Below are 22,734 nucleotides of genomic sequence, written 5' to 3'. Positions count from 1 at the left end.
ATGAATTGACTGTTCCATTGGTACATGTTGTGTACCTTACCTGTTATTCCAACCTGGTAGCACATCGCCCAATTTCTGCCAAATGAAAAGTGTGTGAAATTTTCTATAAAAATACATTGTTTCTTATATATGTATTAAATTAGAAGGGGTCGTGGACACTTCTAAACATAATTGTCACAATTTTTGTTGGACCGTATCAAATGTTGGTTTTAAGCTAAATCATATCTGTAGTCCCTTGGCCGGTGAAAGCAAAGAAAGCACAACAACAAATACAATCTTTTCAAATAACACTTTATATTAAATTACTATATTACAAACTATAATGTCCCCAAATGTGTGGTTAATTTGTTCAAATATTACATTTTGAGCACCAAAACATACCAAAGCACCACAAATATTCTGTCAGTTATTAAAAAAAAACTCACAACTTTACTGTTTTATGATGAATAATGTTGGAGCATCAGTTGGTTACTATTTTCTTAGGTAATGGATTCCTCATTTGTAGCCTTTATTTAACCAGATGAAAATCCCGTTGAGATCAACGATCTCTTTTTCAAGGGAGACCTGCAGCAATTCATTGATGCAAAGCTGGATTAAAGCGTGCGGGTGGTGATGTCAGAGGATGGCTAATGCCGTTTGTGTATGTGTCCAACAATTATGTTAATGTTGAAGAAAAACCCTTTCAAGGAAAGCCAATAATAGCTTAACTGTCAAATTAGCATGCTAGTGGTCCACTAACGTAATAAGAATAGATTATCTAGTCATGTGTGGCAGAGTTCATATTGGCTCGGAACTGACGTCATTTCTCAACAGCAGACCTTTGTCTCTGAAGTAAACAACATAGAAAGTCAGTATTCCTGAATAGTATTCCTTTAAGATGCTTTGGACAATCATCTCACCACCAAGCTGCTCTACGCCAAGGACATTGTATTCATTCATTGTATTAATATAATGTAGTATTATAAGGTCAAAAAGCTTTACAGTTTATTCAACAAGGGCTTTATTCCGAATTTCGCATCACCTGAAAAGAAACCAGGCGAAAACCCTTTTCATCAGCTGCGCATTTAATGTATAACAACAGTACAAAGTGAATCTTTTGCTTGCAAAATAGGAGTGTTTTTTTATGTACAATATTTTTACAACAATATATAGTTTAAAAAACATTACAGTTTAAATGTCTGACAGTGTATTGCACAACACATTTATAAATTATCATCATCAAACCACACATGAAACAGATGAGTTCTGCCATATTTCAACACTTAACAGGAAATGTATTTATTATTTATATAATTTTATCTTGCTCTTCTAGAATAGCATGAATAAAGGTCCTGTGGGGAGCACATTAACCCCACTGATACTGAAATGGTAAAAGGAGCAGCGCTCCGGAAAGACACTGATAGACAGTCCATGTGACTTTTACATTGAGCGATGAAACAGCCTAAAGCACAGAAATAAGTTCATATTTCAGCATTGCAATGGGTGAAATACAAACAATCAAAACTAAAAACCTGAATGACCGCGATGCCTCAGACTGGATTTTTCATCATGATAATCGTTTGGAGTTTAAGATATGGCACTCTATAAATACAGCAGCAAGGACACAGCAAGCAATTAGGTCAAATGTACATATGGACGCAAAATAAAAACACGTGAACTTTATGCTGGAAGATGGAAGGATGTTAAGAGCTGTGAAGCAACAGGACCATATGCTGATCCAAATACATGTATCAATAATCATATCCACTCTGTGGACAAAATATTAAAATCACCTACTTTATACCGCTACACTCTCTTTTGGGGCACCCACAGCTTAAATATCTCCAGGGAGAAAACTCCTCCCAGCTAGTTTCTTACATTTGATTTCCAGGTTATGTTCAAAATACATTTTTTTGGGAGGATCAATAAGGCATCAAAGCCTTCATCAAACTTAATCTGATCGGATTACTTCACAGGAGCAGCAGGTGTTCTTAATATCTCGTACACTTTGTGAATTTCAAGTATCGCGCTTAATGTAAACAATGACTGATGAGACAGGGGAGGGGGAGGGGGGCGCTGTTGGCCAGGGCTTGGCTAATCTGTTTCTTGATCAGACTTAAAGCATCATTAATCATGCTTTCTGCTACAGTTCAATTTGGTCTCCACTTATCTTTGAACGGCCGAATTGGTGGTCTATAGATCATCACTGTACAAAATGTCCTATCTTAAATGGGATCTTTTCCGTACAATGACATGTATTATTAATAAATTCTACAGGAGCATTTAACATGAATGAAACATGAGACATATTATATTTGGCACAAAAACCCCGGGATTTGGTCCGGAAATATATCTACATATATTTCATATTTGAAGGTTTGCAGTGCTGTAGAGCCGGACCCTCACCTTTTTCAATGCCAAATTGTGTACTGTTCAATCCCTGGCGGAGTTGCGATTCACTAAATCTTCATTTAAAACAAGGACAGGGAGCTTCAAGTGTGGAAATGAAAAGTAATGGCATCAAAGTCTTTAGTTTTCTCTTTAGTAAGCCTTTAAAAGGCAATAGGGAAAGGCTTAGCAACACAAAGTTACACACATCTCTGCTCCAAACAGCGATGTCAGTCCAAGTCCGTGATATGTACTGCGAACACGAGTCCTTCATCTTTGACATATAAAAAGTATTTTGAAACGTGCCATCCCATTAAATTGGCTCCTGTCTTTGTTGCGCTCCTCCAGTGACTTTTCAAGTTGAGTCATTCTTTTATTAAGTGCTGTTCTCTTCAGAGCTCCAGCCATGCCACACACACACATTTAGTATAAGCACCGACTACAAAGACAACCATTACCCAGCAGAAAAGAATTGGCTGCGAATTCAGCAACCGTGATGGCCCAAATCGTCTTTGTGTCTCTCCTATAGGAGCGTTTTAGAAGTTGGGTGTTTGCCTGCTGGAGTTTCTTCTGAAAAAACGATGACATGGGATTCAAAAGTCGTGCTTTGGGACGATCTGTGTGCTGCGGAGTGTGTATGTACATTTGTATGCGTGTATTAATCTCTTTCGTTTGTTTATAAAGTAGGTCCATTGAGTCTGCAATGACAGTGTACATCAGGATTTGAGTGTGTGTGTGTATAGGTGCTTAGGTGTGATTGTATGTGTGTGTTCACGTGTGCATGAGAGTACCACATGTGTTGCTGATGGGTTTAATACTCATCTGTTAAAGTATGTGTTGTAGTGTTTGTGTGTCTGTCTGTATGGAGGTGTCTCAGCTCTCTATAGACATGGCTGCGATGATCTGCTCCAGTTTGTATGCCAGCTTCTGCTTCCGGGCCTGTTCATCCTGCTCCAGTGCCTCAATAATCTGAAACACACAAAAACACACACAAGAGCACAAACTATGAAACTGAGGCTTATTGTTCAGAAATAGGAATCATACAAATATGCAAATACAGAAAAAAAAGATTTACAACACCAACAACTTCCACACTTAATAGTATTGTACATGTGGCTGCACTTGATTGCTAGTTCCTAATATATTGTCAATTTGAATTTATCATTTGATTGATCAGAAGTTGGTGCATATGTGTAAACATAAGCAAAACCATCATTCACCGGTTCCAGCTGCTCAAATGCATCCAGTAGCTGCTTTTCCAGGTTATATCTTTGTAGATGAAATATCCTCATATCTTAGAGTTTTGGGCTTTCAACTGACAGAACATGACATTTGAAGATGCCACCTTGGACTGCGGGAAATTGTGATTTTCACTCTTTCAGACATTTTATAGGCCAAGACTTTGAACAAGAATAGATCGAGTCATCATGTTGCCACACATTGCCAAACATTTTAGGGCAATTTAAATGTTTATCAATGAACTGTAATTACATTACATTACATTGCATTTAGCTGACGCTTTTATCCAAAGCGACTTACAATAAGTGCATTCGACCAACAAGATACAAACTTGAGGAAAACAGAATCATATAAGTCCATCAGGTTTCATAGAGCCAAAACATTTCAAGTGCTACTCAACTGGCTTTAAATAAGCCAGTCCTTTATTAGTATATAAGTGCTTTGTTAGCAATTATTTGTTAGTAATTCTATCGCTTGTAATGAACTGAAAGCATATTGCGAAAACAAGGACCTGAGAACACCAAGGGTGTTTCTCAATCTCGAGGAAAGCTGCTCCAGAGCCACTATTTCAAGCATACTACGTCATCGAGTGCCGCCGAAGTACTGTTCCAATGTCCAGCATACTTGGAATTCTACAGAGCCCGGCGTACTTCGTTTGGATACATTTCGAGGCTACACATCTGTAGACTCCGAGGTCTTAAAATTCCCACAATGCTTTGCGCACGGACCAATTTCCCCAAATCTGTGGTGGAAAATGTAAGGCGGGGCCTCTCATATGACGCACACCTGCACACTTGCTCGCCTGTTCCATTCTTCATTTTCCGAGGCTATGAAGTATTCTTGCCTCGCTTCTGAAGCAAGACGCTCGGAAGACATGTGCTACCAAGCAAGCGTCCTCGACATTGAGAAACAACCCGTGATAACGACCTGGCAGATTGACACAATAAACTCACCATACATAATCAGAACAATATCTTGTTCTTTTGATACTATGAGCACTGTTTATCACTCTGGATATTTAGCTTATGTCTGTACAACACTACCTATTTTTAAATCTGCACAGCCCTCCAATTAAACTCTTATAAACTATCTTTTGTCACATTTTCACTGTACTTAGTTATTAGATATTGTATATTTATATTAAACATTTCTTGTTATTTTTTAATGTCAACTAGTTTTTAAATAGTTTTGAATCCGTCTAATTCATGATCATTCTCTTACAATGTTCAGAGTTTCATGATAACTGTCTTTTAAAACACCCATAGTCATCTTATTATTTGCCACTATAAGAATAGCTGCTTTAACATACAAATATTCCAACTTCAGTCGGCTAACCACACCATCAGGACCCCTCCAGCACATTCCCATGTTACAGAGTGTTGACTGGGCCTCACCTCTTGGCTGTACTTGCTGACGTAAGTGTAGATCTCATGGAGGGCACTGAGCATGTTGAACTCACTGGAGTGAAGGCGGGCCTGTTCAGCCAGATAGGCATTCATATCCTGATCACTGATGGCAGGCAGGCGGTTGATGTCAGCGTAGTACCTGAGAGGAGAGACACACACACACACAGTCAGAGTCAAGGGCATGCATATAAAAGCTTTTCTGCTCACCTAGTTTCAGTCTACTGTTGTGTGAGCTCAAATAATATCTAAAGGCAGGCATTTTGGCAGGAATAAGGAAAGGCATCACTCATAGGTTCAGTCATTCAGTCACAGTGACTTCAAACCACACCAGAACTCTGTTTTGCTAAACAAACACACATATGACTTAACTTACGAAAGCTTTCACTTGATTACACATTCAGTCTGTTACTTCCAACCCTATTAGAGCTGCATCATTAATTGTGCCACCATTTGCAATAATAGCTTTATGCAATTCCATTTTTATACTAATGTATTGCAGGGAGATCTGATGAACCAATCCAAGTGTTACTTGCATCAACTAAGGACATGACTCCGTTGCCCTGTATGAGCAGGCTTTAGACCAGAGAGTAATGGATTACATGTTACAGGATAACGTAAAAAGGATAAAAAGAAAAATCTTAATCAGATTACTGGTACATTTTTTGAAAATGGGAATTTATAGCAGATTTACAGTGTTACAATAACATCAAGATCAATATATTGTTAAGTTGTACTATCTGAATTTTCCTTTTGGTTATCTTCCATTTTTCTTAATTTTCCTTTTGATCTTTTAATGCAATAGCTTTACACCTTATTTATTCAACATACAAACTTTGATTGCTTTTAATAATATATTGAACTAAAACAGCTTCTGACTACTACTGAAACTAGTCTGTAGGCTAGGGGTGCATACCGATTCCCTGTATTACCGAGATACCGGTTACTGGCGGCTACGGTATACCGTACAGAAATCAGATCCGGTTTTTGATACTCTTTCGATATTTTTTATTTTTTATAAAGTGAGGCGTAATATCCTTAAACTCGCACCCAAACCGCCAGCCAATCAGATCGCGCGTCTTGCAATGGCTTCGGTGATTGGCTAGATTGCCAAGCAACGCCCTTCACCTTCCTCCCAAACGTCTGAGCCTTTCGGTTAGCTTTCGTTTTTTCATTAGCTCAATGTCTGCACGAAAATCTAAAGTGTGGCTGCATATGACAGCCAGTCTGAATGGTGGGGTCTGTATCCACTGCAAGAATTTTATTTCTGGGAAAGGCGGCAACACATCCAATCTCTCAAAACATTTTTTACTGTCACATAAAATCAGAGTACAGGAATGTACAGTCTTCAAGCCCGTGTTGTCAAACGTGTTTATCATTGTTTGTTCAGTACTAAAAGGTTGAAGTCCCACAATTAATTTTAATATTCATTTGACATGTTAACTATATCATAAAGCGCTTCATGGGAGTAATTGTGGTGTTATTCAATACATGTTTCCCTTATGCAACATGAAAGTATCAAGATATGTATCGGTCGAGTATTGGTCAGTGGTATCGGTATCGTAAAAAAGTCAACGATATGCATCCCTACTGTAGGCCTAGCATATACTTTAAGATGACACATTGTTGATAAAAAGATATCATTTTTCTTTTGTCTTACATAAGACACCTTTATAAAAAGCTATCTTATTTATATCTCTTCTTCTTTCGTGTATCGTCGTCATATGTCCAGCTCAGTGTCACAAAGCCACGCTCTCGTCTCTGGTCCCACATGGAAGAGGCCAGCCTCTGAAGGAGGTCTGTACAGAGGACAGGTGGTGATTATGTGGTCGGCAGTCTGCTCAGGCTCGCCACACTCGCATACTGCGCTGTCTGCCAGGCCCCACTCCTTCATTGATGATTTGAAGCGACCAACCCTAGTAGGGAGGCGGTTCAGTAGGGTCCAGTGCCGGCGTGGTAGATGTTCTCCTTCGACTCCATCTCCCGGGTCTTGGATGTGATGGTGCAGACGTGTGAGCTCAGCCGACTCCCATTCCTGCTTCCAGGAAGTTGCTAACCATGCCCTTGTAGACCGGTCCTCAGGGATGGAACCAAGCATCTCTTGTGCTCTCCTGTTGTAGGGGTGACGGGACTTGAGTCTGCTTGGGGTCGCTGCCTTAGTTGTGGTTTCATGCAGGATATGCCAGTCATGTTCTTGGGCTTTCCTTGCAAGTGCAAGGGTAGCGGCCTCTCGTCGGAGGCCGGCAGGGGCAATTCCCGCTAGGACTGGCAGGTAGGACACGGGGGTGGGCTTCAGGCACCCAGTTATGATCCGAAGGGCGTTGTTAATGACAGGATCAATCTTCTTCACATGTGGGCTTCTACACCAGACTGGGGCACAATATTCGGCAGCAGAGAACACCAGGGCTTGTGTGGATATTCGTAGCGTCCTGGCGGAGGCACCCCAGGATGTACCAGCGAGGCGGCGGATAAGCGAGACCCTTGCTGTCACTTTGGCTCTCACTTCTTCCAGGTGTTGTTAATAGGACAATGTCCTGTCCAGCCGAACACCGAGGTACTTGGGGGCTAGTTGGTGCTCCAAACGTTTGTTGTCAATGGACACCGATAGTTCCCTTTTTGCCTCTCTGTTGCACAGGTGGTATGCGGCCGACACAGTCTTCCCAGTACTGAGTTGCAGACGCCACATGCGCATGTAGGCAGCCAAGATGCCCATGTCCTGGTTGAGACCCTGTTCCACCGCTGACCATGTTGGTTGACGCAGCATGATGGCCAGATCATCCGCATCATTTATATCTCTTTTATCTCATTTATGGGAATTGCATTTGATATTGAGGTACACCAAAAGTGACACAGGAATCAGGTTACATTACTTTTAAATCGTGACACAAGGCATTAGGTTGCCGATTTACCTTTATTTTACATATAACTAGTAATTGTTCCGGAATGCCTGTTTTTAAAGTAAACCTCCCAGCCCTGCGTATGACTGTGTAATTATGTAAACTTGGTAAATGATAAAAAAGTGACGACAAATGGATTACTCCACCGGTTTTGACAAAACCTGGTATGGTTTGTCAAAAAAAGAACATAAATAGCAACCAATGTTTGGCGTAGTACAAATACAATACAAGTATTTAGGCACTATCAAACCACACACAGAACATCGTAATAGTGACACGACCTCTCATAGTGACAAGGTTATGACAGAGACAACTATCATTATCATCTCGTCAAGAGTCCTGAGGCTCTCGAATTACAAGCCTCTTCTGTCTCCTAAAATAACGTCTCAACCTGACACTAACAACAACCTTAAACAAAACAAACCTTATCCTATGCAAATATAGGCCCTGATTCGGAACTGACCCTGTTGAGACTTGAGGACAAGCAATCACTTCTCAGTGGGGATTTCACTAATCTTTTATATCCTTGAGAATGGCATTCGATTTTGCATGGGCGCAAACACACATACACACCTTTCTACCCAGCTCTTGTAATGCGGTATGTCCTTGGCGTAGAGCAGTTTGGTGGAGGGTGAGTCTTTGCCCAGACGGTGCTCAGAAGTAGAGCATGAGTCCATGAAGGTCTGGGCCACCACCGACAGACAGGCGTCCGTGATGCTGCTCTTATGGATGTCAAACACAAACTGGGGATTCTTGATCACGTTAACCCAGAAGCGCAGGGGCAAGCTGTGGGAAATAAAAGAGTAGAGTGTACAAAGGAGTAAGAGACGGGAAGATTTTAGTCTTCGTCTTTTTAATTGTGACCTTTATAAAGTTACAGTTTGTGCAATAGAACAAAAGTTGGTAGTTCTTCAAAGAGTAGCATAGAAATAGAATAAGATAAGGTGGCACTTTGGCATTAAGGGTTGAATAATTGTTCACTTGGCCCCGAGCTTTGCCTGTTTTTATTAAAAGTTCTATAGAAAATATTGCCAGCAAGTGTGATGTCTCTACAGTGGAAGTTAAGTAAGGTTCCCTCTCACCAGTTGCTCTTCCAGGTGTGACGGACGTCCGTGTCGTGGATGCCGTGCTTGTCGGCCTGCTCGTCCAGGAAGTCAAACATATATTTGATTGCGAGCGGCAGGGCGGTGCCCCGACACACAGTGCTGAACAGGGTCTCAAACAGGTCGTCCACAAACTTCTGCAGGGTGCCCTAAAGAAAACAAAACATAGAGTTGAGACCTAGTGCCGCACTTATATCTTTTGAAAATGAAATATTTTCATATCTTTGGGTTTTGGACTGTTGTGGGAAATTGTGATTTTCACTTCAGACTCAAGACTGTTGGTCAAGTCATTGTGCCGCCAACCATTGCCACATACTTTAAGGCAATCAAAATGTTAATTCACTTTAATGAACTGAAAGCACTTTGCGAAAGGTATTAAGTTGTGAGACGTAAACGAGGAATTCAATCAGAACTGCCAACATCATGTTAGCGACCTGTCAGATGGAAACAATTAAATCCTAAAGAAAACATTAACTGAGATATTACAGGTAGCGTACAGAGGGTTTATCAAAGATTAGCGTGTGGTGATGAATCTCTGTGGATTCATAACTGTGAGCGACACCTATTACAATACCCATAGTCATCTTATCCTTTGTTGATATAGGAATAGCTGCATTAACTTCCAACATTAGTCGGCTAACAAACTAGCCATAGTGTACCTTTGTAGCTAGTAGCCTCGTCAGGTAGATCTCAGACACCATCTTGCTGCCGCGTTCGCCCTCTTTCTGGTCCCCGTGGTCGTGGTTCTTGACTAAGTGCCAAACCTTGACCCCGCTCTCCATGTCAGGGGTCAGCATGGGCACACGGGAGTGTGGGCTGTCAGGGCTGGTGGGCGTGGAGCGGAAGGAAACGTCCACACCTAGATGGTCAAATGTCAGATAATCAGAAAAATATATTCTAAAATGCTCTAGGTGTAGTTTGTAGAGAGAATACATCTCGTTTGATAACAGAAGAAAAGGCACATTTGTCTTTCAGATCTGAATATAAGGCGCATTGTCTCTTTGTGATCTGCAAGTGAACATGTTGGGTCTGTGTGTTCAGACTGTGTATTCATTTGCTGCCATTCTTTCATTGGTTGTCATAGTAATGATGCACTCATTCACTAAAGACATGTTTTCTATCCTGGCTCTGATCCTTACTTTCTGTCACTTTGTGCTTTCTGCTCTTGTTGTCATCATGTTTTTTTGAAAACATTTGAAACCTCATATGAAAGACAAGTGTTGGTTGTATTTTTAAATGTGTCTCTCTGATTGTAGATCAGTAGTTTGTATAGATCTAAAGTGATAAGACTGGATGAATAAGTTTGAAAATAGCACTTCTTTCTGTTTAATGTGCTGTAAAACAGTATCTGCTAATGTGCGTTACTACAGACTGATGAGTGACAGCAACAGATGGAGCAACACTGCTGTGAGCTGAATGAATATGAAGTATTTGTTTTGTTTTTCTGAAACAGCACTGACCGTATCTACTGATGCTGCGTGGGAAGCTGGCTGAGCAAGGAATATTGAAAGAAGACATCTGTTTGGGCACCAAGGCCACCACGCAGCGCTCCGACACCTTGAAGACAAAGGTTAGGCATGGCTATTATTTTTATGAATAAGTGGAATGCAGCTGTAGGTCAAGAGCAATGGCAGCTTAAATTCAAAAGCTTTTGAATAGTCCATCTGCAGTTGAATCACTAGACATATAATTGGACTATACATAATGTCCTTAAGGTAAATTCACACATTCTTTAACAAAAGTTGTATATATGCTCCATTATCATCACACTATACAGAAAGTATAGTATTGATCAGCTTTAACTACAGTGTAGGACTAAACCTATTCATATTACAAAGGCGTACTGTAGAATGTACTTAGCTTAAACTTAAAGCCAGAACACTTAACTATACTTCAAACTTAAACAAAAAATGGAATCAAAACTGTGTCTACCACATATTTTTTGCCTTTACTTGTGTGTATTTTACATCTTGACTAAGAGGGCACAGTTGTCTTGATTTTGTCTTCGATGGGCCCTTCAATGCGTTTTTGGGGGTTTCCTTTTTATGTAGTGTGATATATAGGTGTTTGTGCATGTTAATGGTCTGCAGAGAGTTACATCCCAAAGTTCCCTCCAGAGGGAGTTTCTCTCCTACACACTCCCCCCCCCCTGCCTTAAAAGACTTTCATTTGACTCCCTTGCTTCCATCCGTAACATAATGACATCAATATGTAACAGTGGCGCTTCTATTGGCTAGGGCTCCAACACACTGTACGTGAGGCTAAGGTTCTCGAAATCTCTAAGCGAATGGCCAATCACAACAGAGCCGTCCAGCTAACCAATCAGAGCAGAATGGGCTCTGGTTTCAGACAGAGGGTGAAAAGAGGTGCTGCAGCACAGACAGTATGAGAAAAACAAAGAGCTTTTTGAACATTAAAGCATGTAGACATGTCACAGTAGAGACACTAAATGCAAATAGGAACCTGAAAATTAGCACAATAGGGCTCATTTAATTATAAAATATGTATGGATCATTTTGCATTGATTTCACTGGCTGTGGAATGTTTTTAATTAAAACAAAAATTATATTTAAAAATGTAAAATTGCTCAGCCGAGGCTCAGTGTAAGTGTCGGTCCTACATTTTGTCATTTCTGTAGTCCCAGGTAAATACGTATACTGTAGCTGGGTTTGGTTGTCTGACACGTGAGCTAAATTCACACTACTGTTCTGCATGAGCTGTAAAATGTTGCTAATACAAATCCAGCTTAGCAACATAACAAATATTTCCACACCTGGCACCATGGTTAAAAATGAATGAGATAAATAGTTTTTCTCCTTGACAGATAATAGAGATTCTTGTCAAAAACATGCTTTTTTGTGCCGAAAAATTCAGTTCTCCTTTGTCTTTATTTATCTCTTTGTTTAAACAAAAGTATGCTGCCTTGAAATGCTTGCTGTGTGCGAGTGTTACATTTGGCCAAAAGCTGATAGTGAGGACAGACATTTGATTGACAGCGGAGCAGGATGACTCATCTGAGTTTGGTGACCTGTGTAGTCGTATTTATGAGCAGAAAAAAAGATGTTGTGAGAGACCCAGGAGCACAAGTGCATGTTCGGTTGACTAAGCGTGCCTGCGACCAAGGGGTTGACAAAATGTTGGCAGGGGTGGCGGGGGAGGGTATATGAATATGAATGAGTAATGCTGTGTCCTTCATCAACAATATCTAGTGTGATGCCCTTGAGCAACTGGATAATCACAGCTTTTAAAAAAGGCTTTGTAAGAGTGAACGAGCTCTGTAGTTCATCATTAGCTACAGCTGAAATGACAAGTCAATTGAAAGAAATTCATCTGCAACTATGTTTCATAATTTCATTTGAAAATCATTCATCATTCAAATCATGAGTCACTTCTCAAACTAGCAAGCCTTACATACAACATTACATAACATGACATAATAAATGTGAAGTGGTTCTGATTTACTGTTTTTATTTTGAAATTGAAAATCTTTGGATTCTGGACCGTTATTTGGACAGCAGAAGAAATCTATGTATATCCCCTTTGGCTGTGAGAAATGCAAATAGACATTTTTAAGTCTTCTCTGACATGCTGTAGACAAAATAATTGATCTTTTAATCAAGGAGATTCTTACTTTAATAATAAATTAAAAACTTAAAAAGCAGCCATTGGTTTAGGGCTTACTTTTTGGCATTGCTCATCAAAACACACACTAGTCACATCAAGCTTCATTATGCTTTTCTTATGGTGGAGTATTGACATTATTGACAGACCTGGTAGTGCATGAGTGTGTTGAGTCTCTTCCAGTCACTCTCTATCTTGGTGGTGATGTCCTCATCCTGCAGGACCACACGCGCTGTTCTGCCCTGCCGCCACTCTGAAGGAAAAAGCAATCAATAGTAAATGTGTGACATTTGTCATTTTGGGAATGTTTGTATCCTAAGTGATTTTTTAATGTCCATCGTTTGTCTTGCAAAGTTCCTGTGCGCTGCAGGTGAACTTTTGTGCTGTTAGTTTGTTCTTAAAATGTAGCAAGCTGTCACCCGTAGCAAGACGGCTGAACGTGCATTTCTTTCTTGATTGTGATTTTGCAAACAAAACACAAATGAAACAGTGTCTTCACAGAGATTTAAGTTACCCAAAGCAACAAGGAAGAAACAGATCCTCTCCAAATCCCTCACCTATAAGAGCTCCTTTTAAAGTGTAAACTACAAACCCAAAGCAGAATCAGACACTACCTTTGAAGGTGCGTGTCAGCTGGATTTGTGCCAAGTCATTCAGAATTAGATGACATGTTGTGGGCGTAAGCCTAAGTGTAGGTGAGCTGTCAGTAAGGTTTAACATCAGTGTTGTTGAGTGTTGCTCTGGTTGGGGCTGTAAACAGGTAGGAGGAAGTTGTCTTCCGGAAATTGATTTGGAGCCCTTTGTTGATGTCAAATGTCTTCAGTGCAGCACCTGTGATAACTCCCCTGACAAGCCCACTACAAGCCGTACTCTTCCCACCTGTCATCATTCCAACATATCATGTTCCATGGCACATTTTAAGTCTATGTTCTATTTCTCACTATATAAAACAATTAGCTTTATATAATTAGTCTTCAACAGTAGGATTGCAGCCTCACCCAGATCCATGTCTGCAGCCCGTGGTCGCTGTGAGCACGGCATGTTCTTGTACACCGCATCCAGGATCTTCTCTTTTACCTGGGTAATGGTGTCACAGTTGAGCACCTTGACAGGGATTTCGGGGCTGTTCTCATTGTCTGGGTTCACACAGCTCAGCGTCTGGGGATCCGGGATAGAGAGAAAGAGGGGGGGGGCAGGGAAGGTAAGAGAAAAAGGTAGAGGGAAAGGTGTTACTTGCTAGGAATGTCCTTTCATTACATACTCCTCACCAAACTGTCCTGGTGGAGAGGATCGAGGCCAGAAATGTAATTTCACACCTCCAGGATGTGGCTGTGCCGCTACAGCAGGGGCATTACACAAGTAATGAGACACAGCCTCTCAGACTCTCCGACATGGATATCAGAAAGGTGTCATCCTGTCGCTGGCTGCCTCTGCTGTGGAGCTAAAGCCTGAGGGGGAACTTATTCTGACGGGCTACTGGAGGAACCCAGCCGGCTTGATTTTAATGGAAAAGTATAAAGTAGGGGCATGTTGTGTATACAGGTGGCCCTACTGCATTTCCCTTCATTGCAAAGCATACACCAGCGACGAACTTCGGAAACTCAGTATTCCTTATTATATTATACAGGGGTTTTTCAAGAAAAATATGATATGAGGGCAAACTGTGGTGCTGATCTTGAATATAAGATATATCTATTCTCGCAAAAACATGACACCCGTATACAAGATAGCGCCGTGGACGCACACAACAACGCCACGTTGGAGTTCGGTAAAAACAAAGCTGTCTATGCTGTCTGACGGTCTATTTGATAGAATTTTCATATTTTTTTAGTTATTTTACAGTTTTTGCAGACATCATCATTTTGGTATGAGGGTGCACGCCGAAAGTAAGAGGGCGCAGCGCCCCTGTTACCCGGTTTAGATAAAACCCTGTTAGCTGTTTAAAAGCATGTATCTTTATTTAATTGAATTACTTTTCCACTTATTTGGGAAGACAGACTGACCTAAAGTTTAAATCCTAGATAAGTGGTTTTCAACCTGGGGGTCAGCACCCCCAAGAGGGTCACAATATTATTACTGGGGGGTCCACAGATGTTGTGTGAAACAAAATTACAATTACATAAAGATATATACAATAAGATTTAGACAGGGAATAGCTACTATTACGTTACATCACCTGTACCACTAATGTGCTTAGCTTTGGGGCCTACACTAATAATACAAGGGCTATAAAAGTGTTCGTACTGGGTAGTTTATTCAGGATTCTTTTTAAGTAAACGCTAATTTACAGAGAAAAAAACTGTTTTGCCTCTACAGGGTGTCCGCGGGGTCTTAAAAAGTATTAAAAGTTGATAAATCAATTTAGCGAAAATTAAGGCTATTACAAAGTATTAAACAGCATTTTCCAAGGTATTACATTTTGTAGCTTGTTTTCAATAAGTATATAAATTGTCCAAAGAGGTTGTATTCTACAGTCTGCCTGAATGTAATCATTGCGTAGGTGTGTAGTGTGATTCTGTGTAGTTTATTTTGTGGCATCCCGTTGGATCTGACGCCATCTGAACAGGACATCGCACGCTCGCTGCTTGATAGCGCGAAGCTCCGTTTATGCCGTTATCGTTATGGGGAAATGCAAGTTTGCGTCCAAATTATTGGAAGTGAGTGAGGAAGGACAATCAATACTGTATATACAAGGGCTTCTTACGGTCATTAAAAACCTGGAAAGTCATGGAAATCAAATGCTAATGTCACCAGCCCTGGAAAAGTTATGGGAAACAATATTTTTCCCAAAGTTTTTGGAAAAGTCATGGAAATGTAACTAAAGTTGCATCAAATATAATTTTATATTTTATCTAATCGCCAAAATAGTAAAAAAGTAATACTATAATGATAATACATACTGTATCCTATAGTAATGAAACGTAAAATGGCATTTAACTGTCGAGGTATTTTGCTGGTGAGAGATTTTAGTTGCTTTTGCCTGTAGAAGCTAGTAAGCCTACTATTGGATTTGTTTTAGATAGGCACAATATGTTTCATATGCAGACCTTATTTTCCTGTTCCACGTTAAAATAAACCATTTTCAGTGGTACCGCTGAGAAAGAGTAAGGTTTTTTGGTCATGGAAAATGAGGTAAAGGTCATGGAGAATCATTGGTGAAAAAGTGTATGAACCCTGTAAATGTGAGGTAAAGTGTGTCGCCAATGTAACCGGTTAAAACTCAAAGTGGCGATGAGGTCTTAAAATGTATGGAAAGGGTCTTAAAAAAGGTCTTAAAAGGTTTTAAGTTTGACCTCGGGATTCCTGCATATACCCTGCTCTATGAAAATGTGCTTAAACAGCCGGCGCACTTCCTCTGGGCTTGGGTCACAACTATGTTAAAGGTGTTGTTTTCTCGATAATAAAAAAAAGCTTTATCTTCTTTAGCTTGACATGATGGCAATCTGGGTATTTCAGGTTATTTGTTCACTCCCTTCATGTTGTTGAAGCTCCTAATATTCAAATAATTCACAAAATGCTACATTTCTTTGGATCTGTCAAGGCTCTTTCCGAGGAATGTTCACAAATTAATACAGACAATCTGGTTGATTATTTTCCGCATTTTTTCCCCTAATGTCGTTATGACTCACCAGCGTCTTGTATTCAATCTGCTGTCTGATGAGCTTGTCCTCGCTGAGGGAATAGCGAGCCTCTCCAGTGATTGAGTCTATTGGTCCCTTCTCCATTTGCTGTTTGATGGCACAGAACAGCATGAAGAGAGGCTCGCCAGCACACTCCTTTGTTTTGGAAGGGAAACCAGGGATTAGAGGGAAAGGTGGGAGCAAGAAATATAAGACATGAGAAAGAAGTAAAGGAGAGAGATCTGTAATCATCAGCACAGACAATGACACTGAGTATCTAGAGCATGGCACACCAAACATGATAAATGGAGCTTTTTACTCTTGTGTGAATTGCAAAAGTTTGACTCCGCAGGAAACCATTATCCCTCCACAATGTCCATAAAACTCATCAATATCTCACAGTTAAAATGACAGCAAACAGCAGTCAATTCTAAAATCAATGCTAGTCATTTTAAAAAGCAATGTCGTAGTCTATCACATTGACACCTGTAGCGATAAGGCGTGAAAGAGATTTAATTTTACCTTGAGAAATTTGTGTAGCAAGAAGGCAAACCAATTTGTCAGCATCTTCTCTGCCACGGACTCGGTTCTGCAAGACAAGAAGAAAGCACACTCATTTGTTAGCAAGAGGCGTCCCATAGAGAGCGGCAGTGCTCTGATTATTCTTTTATAATTTAAGACGTTAGAAGAGCCCGACGTTGTTGAAACCAAAAAAACATAACATGGAAAGTTTACAGAGAAATGCCATCCTTACTCAGCTGCTCGGTCTCAAAGGACACATACTCTGATACAGTCTGCTGTAAGTTAAGTGCCGCCGGTGCACAATGTATTTGGGTCATGACTAGGGATGCACCGAATATTCGGCCGCCGAAAATTATCGGCCGAAAATGGTTAAAAAGGCCCTTTCGGCTTTCGGCCGAAAAATATCACCGAATGTCAGGGAACAGGGTTACGTTGGTAAGCTAACGTGTTGTTGTGATGACGTAATCAAAACGCGGCGACAAGCACGGCGCGCGACCATGCTCGCGGCTGGCTCACAGCCAACATGTCTGCCGCTTGGAGATATTTAAAAATATCAGAGAAAGAGGCGCGGATTGCGATTTGTAAAACGTGTTCAGCTGACATTTCTCGAAGGGGTGTAACTGCAAAGACTTTCACCACTTCGGGATTACTCCACCACTTGAAATCAAAACACCCGGACAAATATGCGGAGTAAGATCAAATCACAAGCACTGACAGCGAGAGACTGTTCAGCGCTGCCTCTCATGTGCTTGATGAGAAGAGGAACAGACTTATGGCTGATAAAGCAGAGAAGCTACTGTTCATTAAAAAGAACCTCCCACTTTTCCTTAATAAGTAGACAAGGCTGGCTTATCATAAGTTTATCTAGTTCTACATGTCTACTCTATACCCACTTTCCTGAACAATTTTCATTGTGAGTTATAATTCACCATCTCAGGTTATCATTAGGGGGAAATGACAGCAGCACAGTGTTCAATATATTGTACTTTCGGTATCTAAATGATACAATGTTGTTTACATTGCTCATGAGGACAGACCACCTTATTTGCAGATTCTTGAAATTGTAATTTAATTTGTAATTGGTTGTGGATTTTGTATCCAGTTTTCACTTTATGTATCTTTATACAATGTTTACTACTTTGCTTATGAGGACAGACAGCCTTATTTACAGATTCTTGAAATTGAATTGTAATTTCATTTGTAAATAGTTACATTCATGTGGATTTATCCAGCTTGCACATTTGTATGCATGCACTTATAGGTGCATTTGTTGTTGTTGAAGGCCTGGCTGTTACAGTCTTTATTTACACTATTTTGTTGCAGGCCTACTGGCCTAGATGTTTATGCACCTTGGCTTTGTTCTGAATGCACTTTGTTGTAGTTATCCTACAGAGAAAATGCACTTGACTTGGAATGAATGTACTGTATGCATTCAAAAGTGCTGAATAAATGTTTTATGGACCCATAATAGTGATTACTATTTAAGTTAAGTGTTTAGCCATAATCATGTCTTTTTCCATAATCAGGTAGCTGAACAACATTGGTAAAAAATGTATACATTATATATATATATTTCTATTAATCATTTTCGGCCTTTCGGCATTCGGTTTTCGGCCAACTGTTTCCTATTTTCGGTATCGGTTTCGGCCAAGAATTTCCCATTCGGTGCACCCCTAGTCATGACATGTCCACTTCAAGCCCTTTTACTTTTCTTCCTTGCTGTGTCTGCACTTAGCTACTTCACGAGCCCAGATGGGAAAGCTGTAAAGGCTCTTCTGAATCTGATTCAACTCCTGCAGTTTTATAGACACCGCTCTGTTTCCCTTACCTAACCTAATTTCTGTCTGCCACTCTTTTTTTCGGTCCTTACCTGCATTTCAAGCCTAACCTGCATTGACTCGACTGTTAACGGCATCCCATTAAATTGTGGTGTTTCCGCAAGAGTAGCATGTTTGGGCTAACAAGTTCTTGTTGTACCTGCTCCCATGTGAACCCATCCTTATATTTAATGAGTCTGCTTCAGATTTAGAAAGCCCTCTTTTTCAAAAAAGAAAGAAAGGAAAAAATAAACCTCATGAAACATTCAGTAGGCCAGTCTCAGCTAGGAAAACAATCTGCAGATATCCAGAGGTGAAGGGGAGAGGCGAGAGAACGGAGGACATGAGAGGTGACGGGGGGAAGAAACGTGAGCTAGAACTGAATGTTTCATGAGTGGCACGAAGAAGATAATTTAGACTGACATAGACCATGCCGCCGCTGCACTCTCGTCCACATTAGGTTCTCTTCCTCTGCCAGTCCCTCCCACTCTCACTCACTTTACCTCTCCTGTCTCTTTCACCTGTTCCTCAGACTCCTAACGGCTGTTTCACGCCGCTGAACAAAACAAAGCTCAACAGAGGTGGGCTTTCCTTCACTGGTCTAGTTACTCATCCAACAGAAGTGCCGTAACTGGGCTGGAAAGAACAATGCACAAAAGTATTATCTATGCTGAAAGATAAGCAGTGTTGATCAGAACCTGGCAGATTTGAGATAGAAAAGGTCTCTCTTGGTTAAATCCTCTGACCACACTGGAAAAATATGGACGGAGAAAGTAAGGGAAAAATAGCTTCTACTTTAAGTTCCTGAAATTTACAAGGAATGCTTGTAGATATAAATTACTTATTACACAGATGTGCTTAACAATTAAAGGAGAGTTTCTCTCCCACACACTCCCCCCCCCCCTCTGCCTGAAATGCCTCCCATTGTACTGTAGTCCTTAGTTGACTTCTGTAACATAGTGACATCACTACGTAACACTCACGCTTCTATTGGCTAACGCATTCCAACACATTGTACGTGATAGCCTCAGGGGCGGACATCTTTAAGGGGCTGACTTATCACAACAGAGCCGTCGAGCTAACCAATCAGAGCAGACCAGGCTCTGGTTTCAGACAGAGGGGGGAAAGAGGTGCTGCAGAACAGGCAGTATGAGACAAATAAAGACCTTTTTGAGCATTGCAGCATGGAGACATGTCCCAGTAGAGTAGAGGCACATAATACAAATATGAACCTGAAAACGAACATAATAGGGCTCCTTTCATTTTCTCAGCAACTGCAAATAAGCTGTCTGAAAGCCTAAACTGAGCCTCCTAAGTCACATATCTTTACTCCTCCTTAGATGATTATAATGAACATTCATTTTTTCCAAAAGGCTACAATAAATAGCTTTTTGAAACTCAACTTTTAGCAGCAGTGTAGTAATTCTGGTTTACCTGCGGAGGAGTAGTTTGGGGTGGTTCTTGCTCTCCAGGTTGCGTTCTATGAGATCGGAGAGCAGGTGTTTGAGGATGTCAGTAGCGTACTCCAGCCGCCCCTGCAGAGCGGTCATGATGAGCGAGGCAACGTAGCCGCGGTCACGCATGGAGAAGGAGCGCTGCAGCTCCAGTGTGCGGATGAATGTCAGCAGGAAAACCTTGTTATTCACCAGCTGAGCAAACTGCTTCAAGGCTTTCTCCACATTCGCCTGTCCGCTCCCCGGCACCTACACGCATCATGCATTTTTGCACAGACACAAAGAAGCACATGCTCATTAGATAATGCTCATTGAAGGATGAGAGAAGTCATAATGTGGACAGAGGAACATGAAGACCGAATAAATATCTACAGGAATTCTCACGAACCATCTAAAGGCATAAAAGAAAAACAGAACCGCTGAAGAGCAGAACCCCCCAACATAGAAACTTGTGGTTTATAGTTTTAAATTCCCTCAAGAATTTAATCAAAAACACAAACGATTCTTTATTTTCTGCTACAAATAAAAGACACGTTTATTTATTTGGAGGAAGAAGAATAGGACGATGCTTAAGATGCAATCAGACAGGCTCCTTCAAAAAATCTTTTGAAACCATTGTGAACATAACTGCTTGATTGAACCAACTCTAATTAGAAACACTAGCTTAATTTTGACATTGAGCACATAGGAAATATTGTTCAAATAATGAAAAAGCAAATGGCTGGTTGTTTAGAGGTTCTTCGAAATAAGTAGAACTAAACCCCGGAGGCCGCGTTGAAGAACATTTTAAAACCCGGTACTTTTAGTATGAAATGTGATAATATCTATAAGGGTTCTTTGAAAAGACAAGAAACGCTACACTAGACCAGTGCGAAATATGACATGCCAGCATTACTGAACAGGTGTCGAAGAATATTTTGATCGGAGATTTGAATTTTAAAAAGCAATAGTCCAAGTGAACAAGATGAGTTTTCCTCAAAATATGTGCATGACTGAGGCCCCAGCCACACAAGGACGATAACGGTCATATCCGCTACAGTTCTCAATCATATAGAGTCAGACGGTTCGGCCACACGAGGCCGACATGGAAACGCATAAAACGATAACGATAACGGGTCCCAAGGTGGGTAGATCTGCGAACGAAACGCTCTGGGGGGGCAAACGGCTCCGTGTTTACGCCTATACGATCATTTCCTGATAACGATGAAGCAATAGCCCCGCCTCTCCCACCTCTCCTGCTCAGAGATCAGCTGCTGGGCTGTCAGAAGAGGGGAAGGAAAAGAGAGGCTCCGTTTTTTATTAGTACAGAGTCGTTATCAATTTGTTTTAAATCTCAATAAATAACAAAGAAGACCTCTGACCGGCACTTTTCTAATTTTGTCCAGAAGATTTAAACTTTAACGGAGATGTTGACCGGCGAAAAAAAATCTAACTGAAACTCTGCCGCACGGACCCCTCGTTCCTTGGAAGAGGCGGAGAGGTGGGTGTTTTTCATCTCCTGGTGGACTACCGGAGAGATTTACAGCAGGAGCAAACGCTTGCCTCGGGGAGGGAGAAAAAGAGCCAGAGCGGAGAATAAACAGAAGAGCAACCATGGCAACCATGGCAACCATGGCAACCATGCGCGGGAAGTCTTCTTCGCTGCTTTTGTGGCAGGAGTACAGCGCCACTTACAGGCCCGGCATATGCACTACAGCGTTTCCAGCGCTTTCGAGCGGTCTCATGTGAACGGACACGTTTCTGGTGCCTATTGCGTGTGGACAGAAGACCTTTTTGATATTGATTTCGGTCCGTTTGCGTTATCATCCTCGTGTGGCTCCAGCCTGAGACTAAGGGATGTAGAAAACCCCAAAAATCTGCCCACAATCCAGCTGATGTAGCCAATAAACAAACCAAACTACAAGCACAGTGAGTACACTGACATTTGCTCACACTGCTTGTTCGACAGCAGTTTGACAGCACTTGCCAACAAGCCAAAATGAATTCATTTTGGAGTATACTAGAGCCTTAAGGTCAAGATGCCAGAAATTTTTTTGAAAGTTGACTCGAGTGCAGCAGCCGTGCTTCAGAGGTTTCTTACCTCCAGCTCTCTGAGCACTGGGTGATCATCGATGCCGGGGAAGAGAACCCTCATGGCGTAAGTGCGATAGTCGAGGTAAGGTATGCCGGCTCTGTCCAGATCACTGGTTAACTCGTTGATGTCTGTCTGCAGCTCTGCAAAAGCTACATATGACAGAGGTAAGGGTTTAAACATTTTTAACAACATGTTGTAACTTTGATCTGTTTATCACAGCAAACCTAAGACAGTATTTTTCATTCCCAACTGTTTCTGATTGAAATGGTTGTAAAACAGTACAAGTATGACGAGTAGTGCTTGTATTGAATTCAGGAAGCATGGCAATGTAGAGTTTCACATGACATTACACAATACATTCAATAGTAATTAGCACTGTTCATAATGATCTTACAGCATATATTTCATTTTGATTTTGATAATTTTTTGTCAACTTGTTGCAACTAAGAATACAGATATCCAAAAAGTTGCTCGTTAACGTTATAATTAATGAATATTCAAGTATTATTGAGCCAATATACATATACAATGTATATATAATAAGTATTATATCTTACACAAATATATCATTTTGTTAAACACAGTCATCAACAGTTCTCGACATATGGTGCTATTAT

General features: G+C 40.9%; 1 protein-coding gene across 1 annotated transcript in view; it reads right to left on the bottom strand.

Annotated features, from left to right (window-relative positions):
- Positions 1-1,044: 1,044 nt before the first annotated feature.
- The window catches only part of LOC104944747 (plexin-A2), a 60,095-nt gene continuing 38,405 nt past the window's right edge, over positions 1,045-22,734 (bottom strand). Inside the window, exons 17-28 of the mRNA XM_010770320.1 lie at positions 22,124-22,266; positions 20,024-20,292; positions 16,773-16,839; positions 16,260-16,406; positions 13,629-13,788; positions 12,780-12,883; positions 10,470-10,566; positions 9,669-9,868; positions 8,989-9,158; positions 8,480-8,692; positions 5,001-5,151; positions 1,045-3,336 (exon numbers count right to left, since the gene is read on the bottom strand). Coding sequence (XP_010768622.1) covers positions 3,241-3,336; positions 5,001-5,151; positions 8,480-8,692; positions 8,989-9,158; positions 9,669-9,868; positions 10,470-10,566; positions 12,780-12,883; positions 13,629-13,788; positions 16,260-16,406; positions 16,773-16,839; positions 20,024-20,292; positions 22,124-22,266 — 1,817 coding nt within the window. The 3' untranslated portion in view covers positions 1,045-3,240. The remainder of the gene's footprint in view (positions 3,337-5,000; positions 5,152-8,479; positions 8,693-8,988; positions 9,159-9,668; positions 9,869-10,469; positions 10,567-12,779; positions 12,884-13,628; positions 13,789-16,259; positions 16,407-16,772; positions 16,840-20,023; positions 20,293-22,123; positions 22,267-22,734) is intronic.

This window comes from Notothenia coriiceps, unplaced genomic scaffold (assembly GCF_000735185.1).
Source record: "Notothenia coriiceps isolate Sejong01 unplaced genomic scaffold, NC01 NC01_scaffold00008733, whole genome shotgun sequence".
Classification (NCBI taxonomy): Eukaryota; Metazoa; Chordata; class Actinopteri; order Perciformes; family Nototheniidae; genus Notothenia; species Notothenia coriiceps.
The sequence above is the reverse complement of the archived record's forward strand: the minus strand, read 5'-3'. Positions and strand labels throughout refer to the sequence as shown.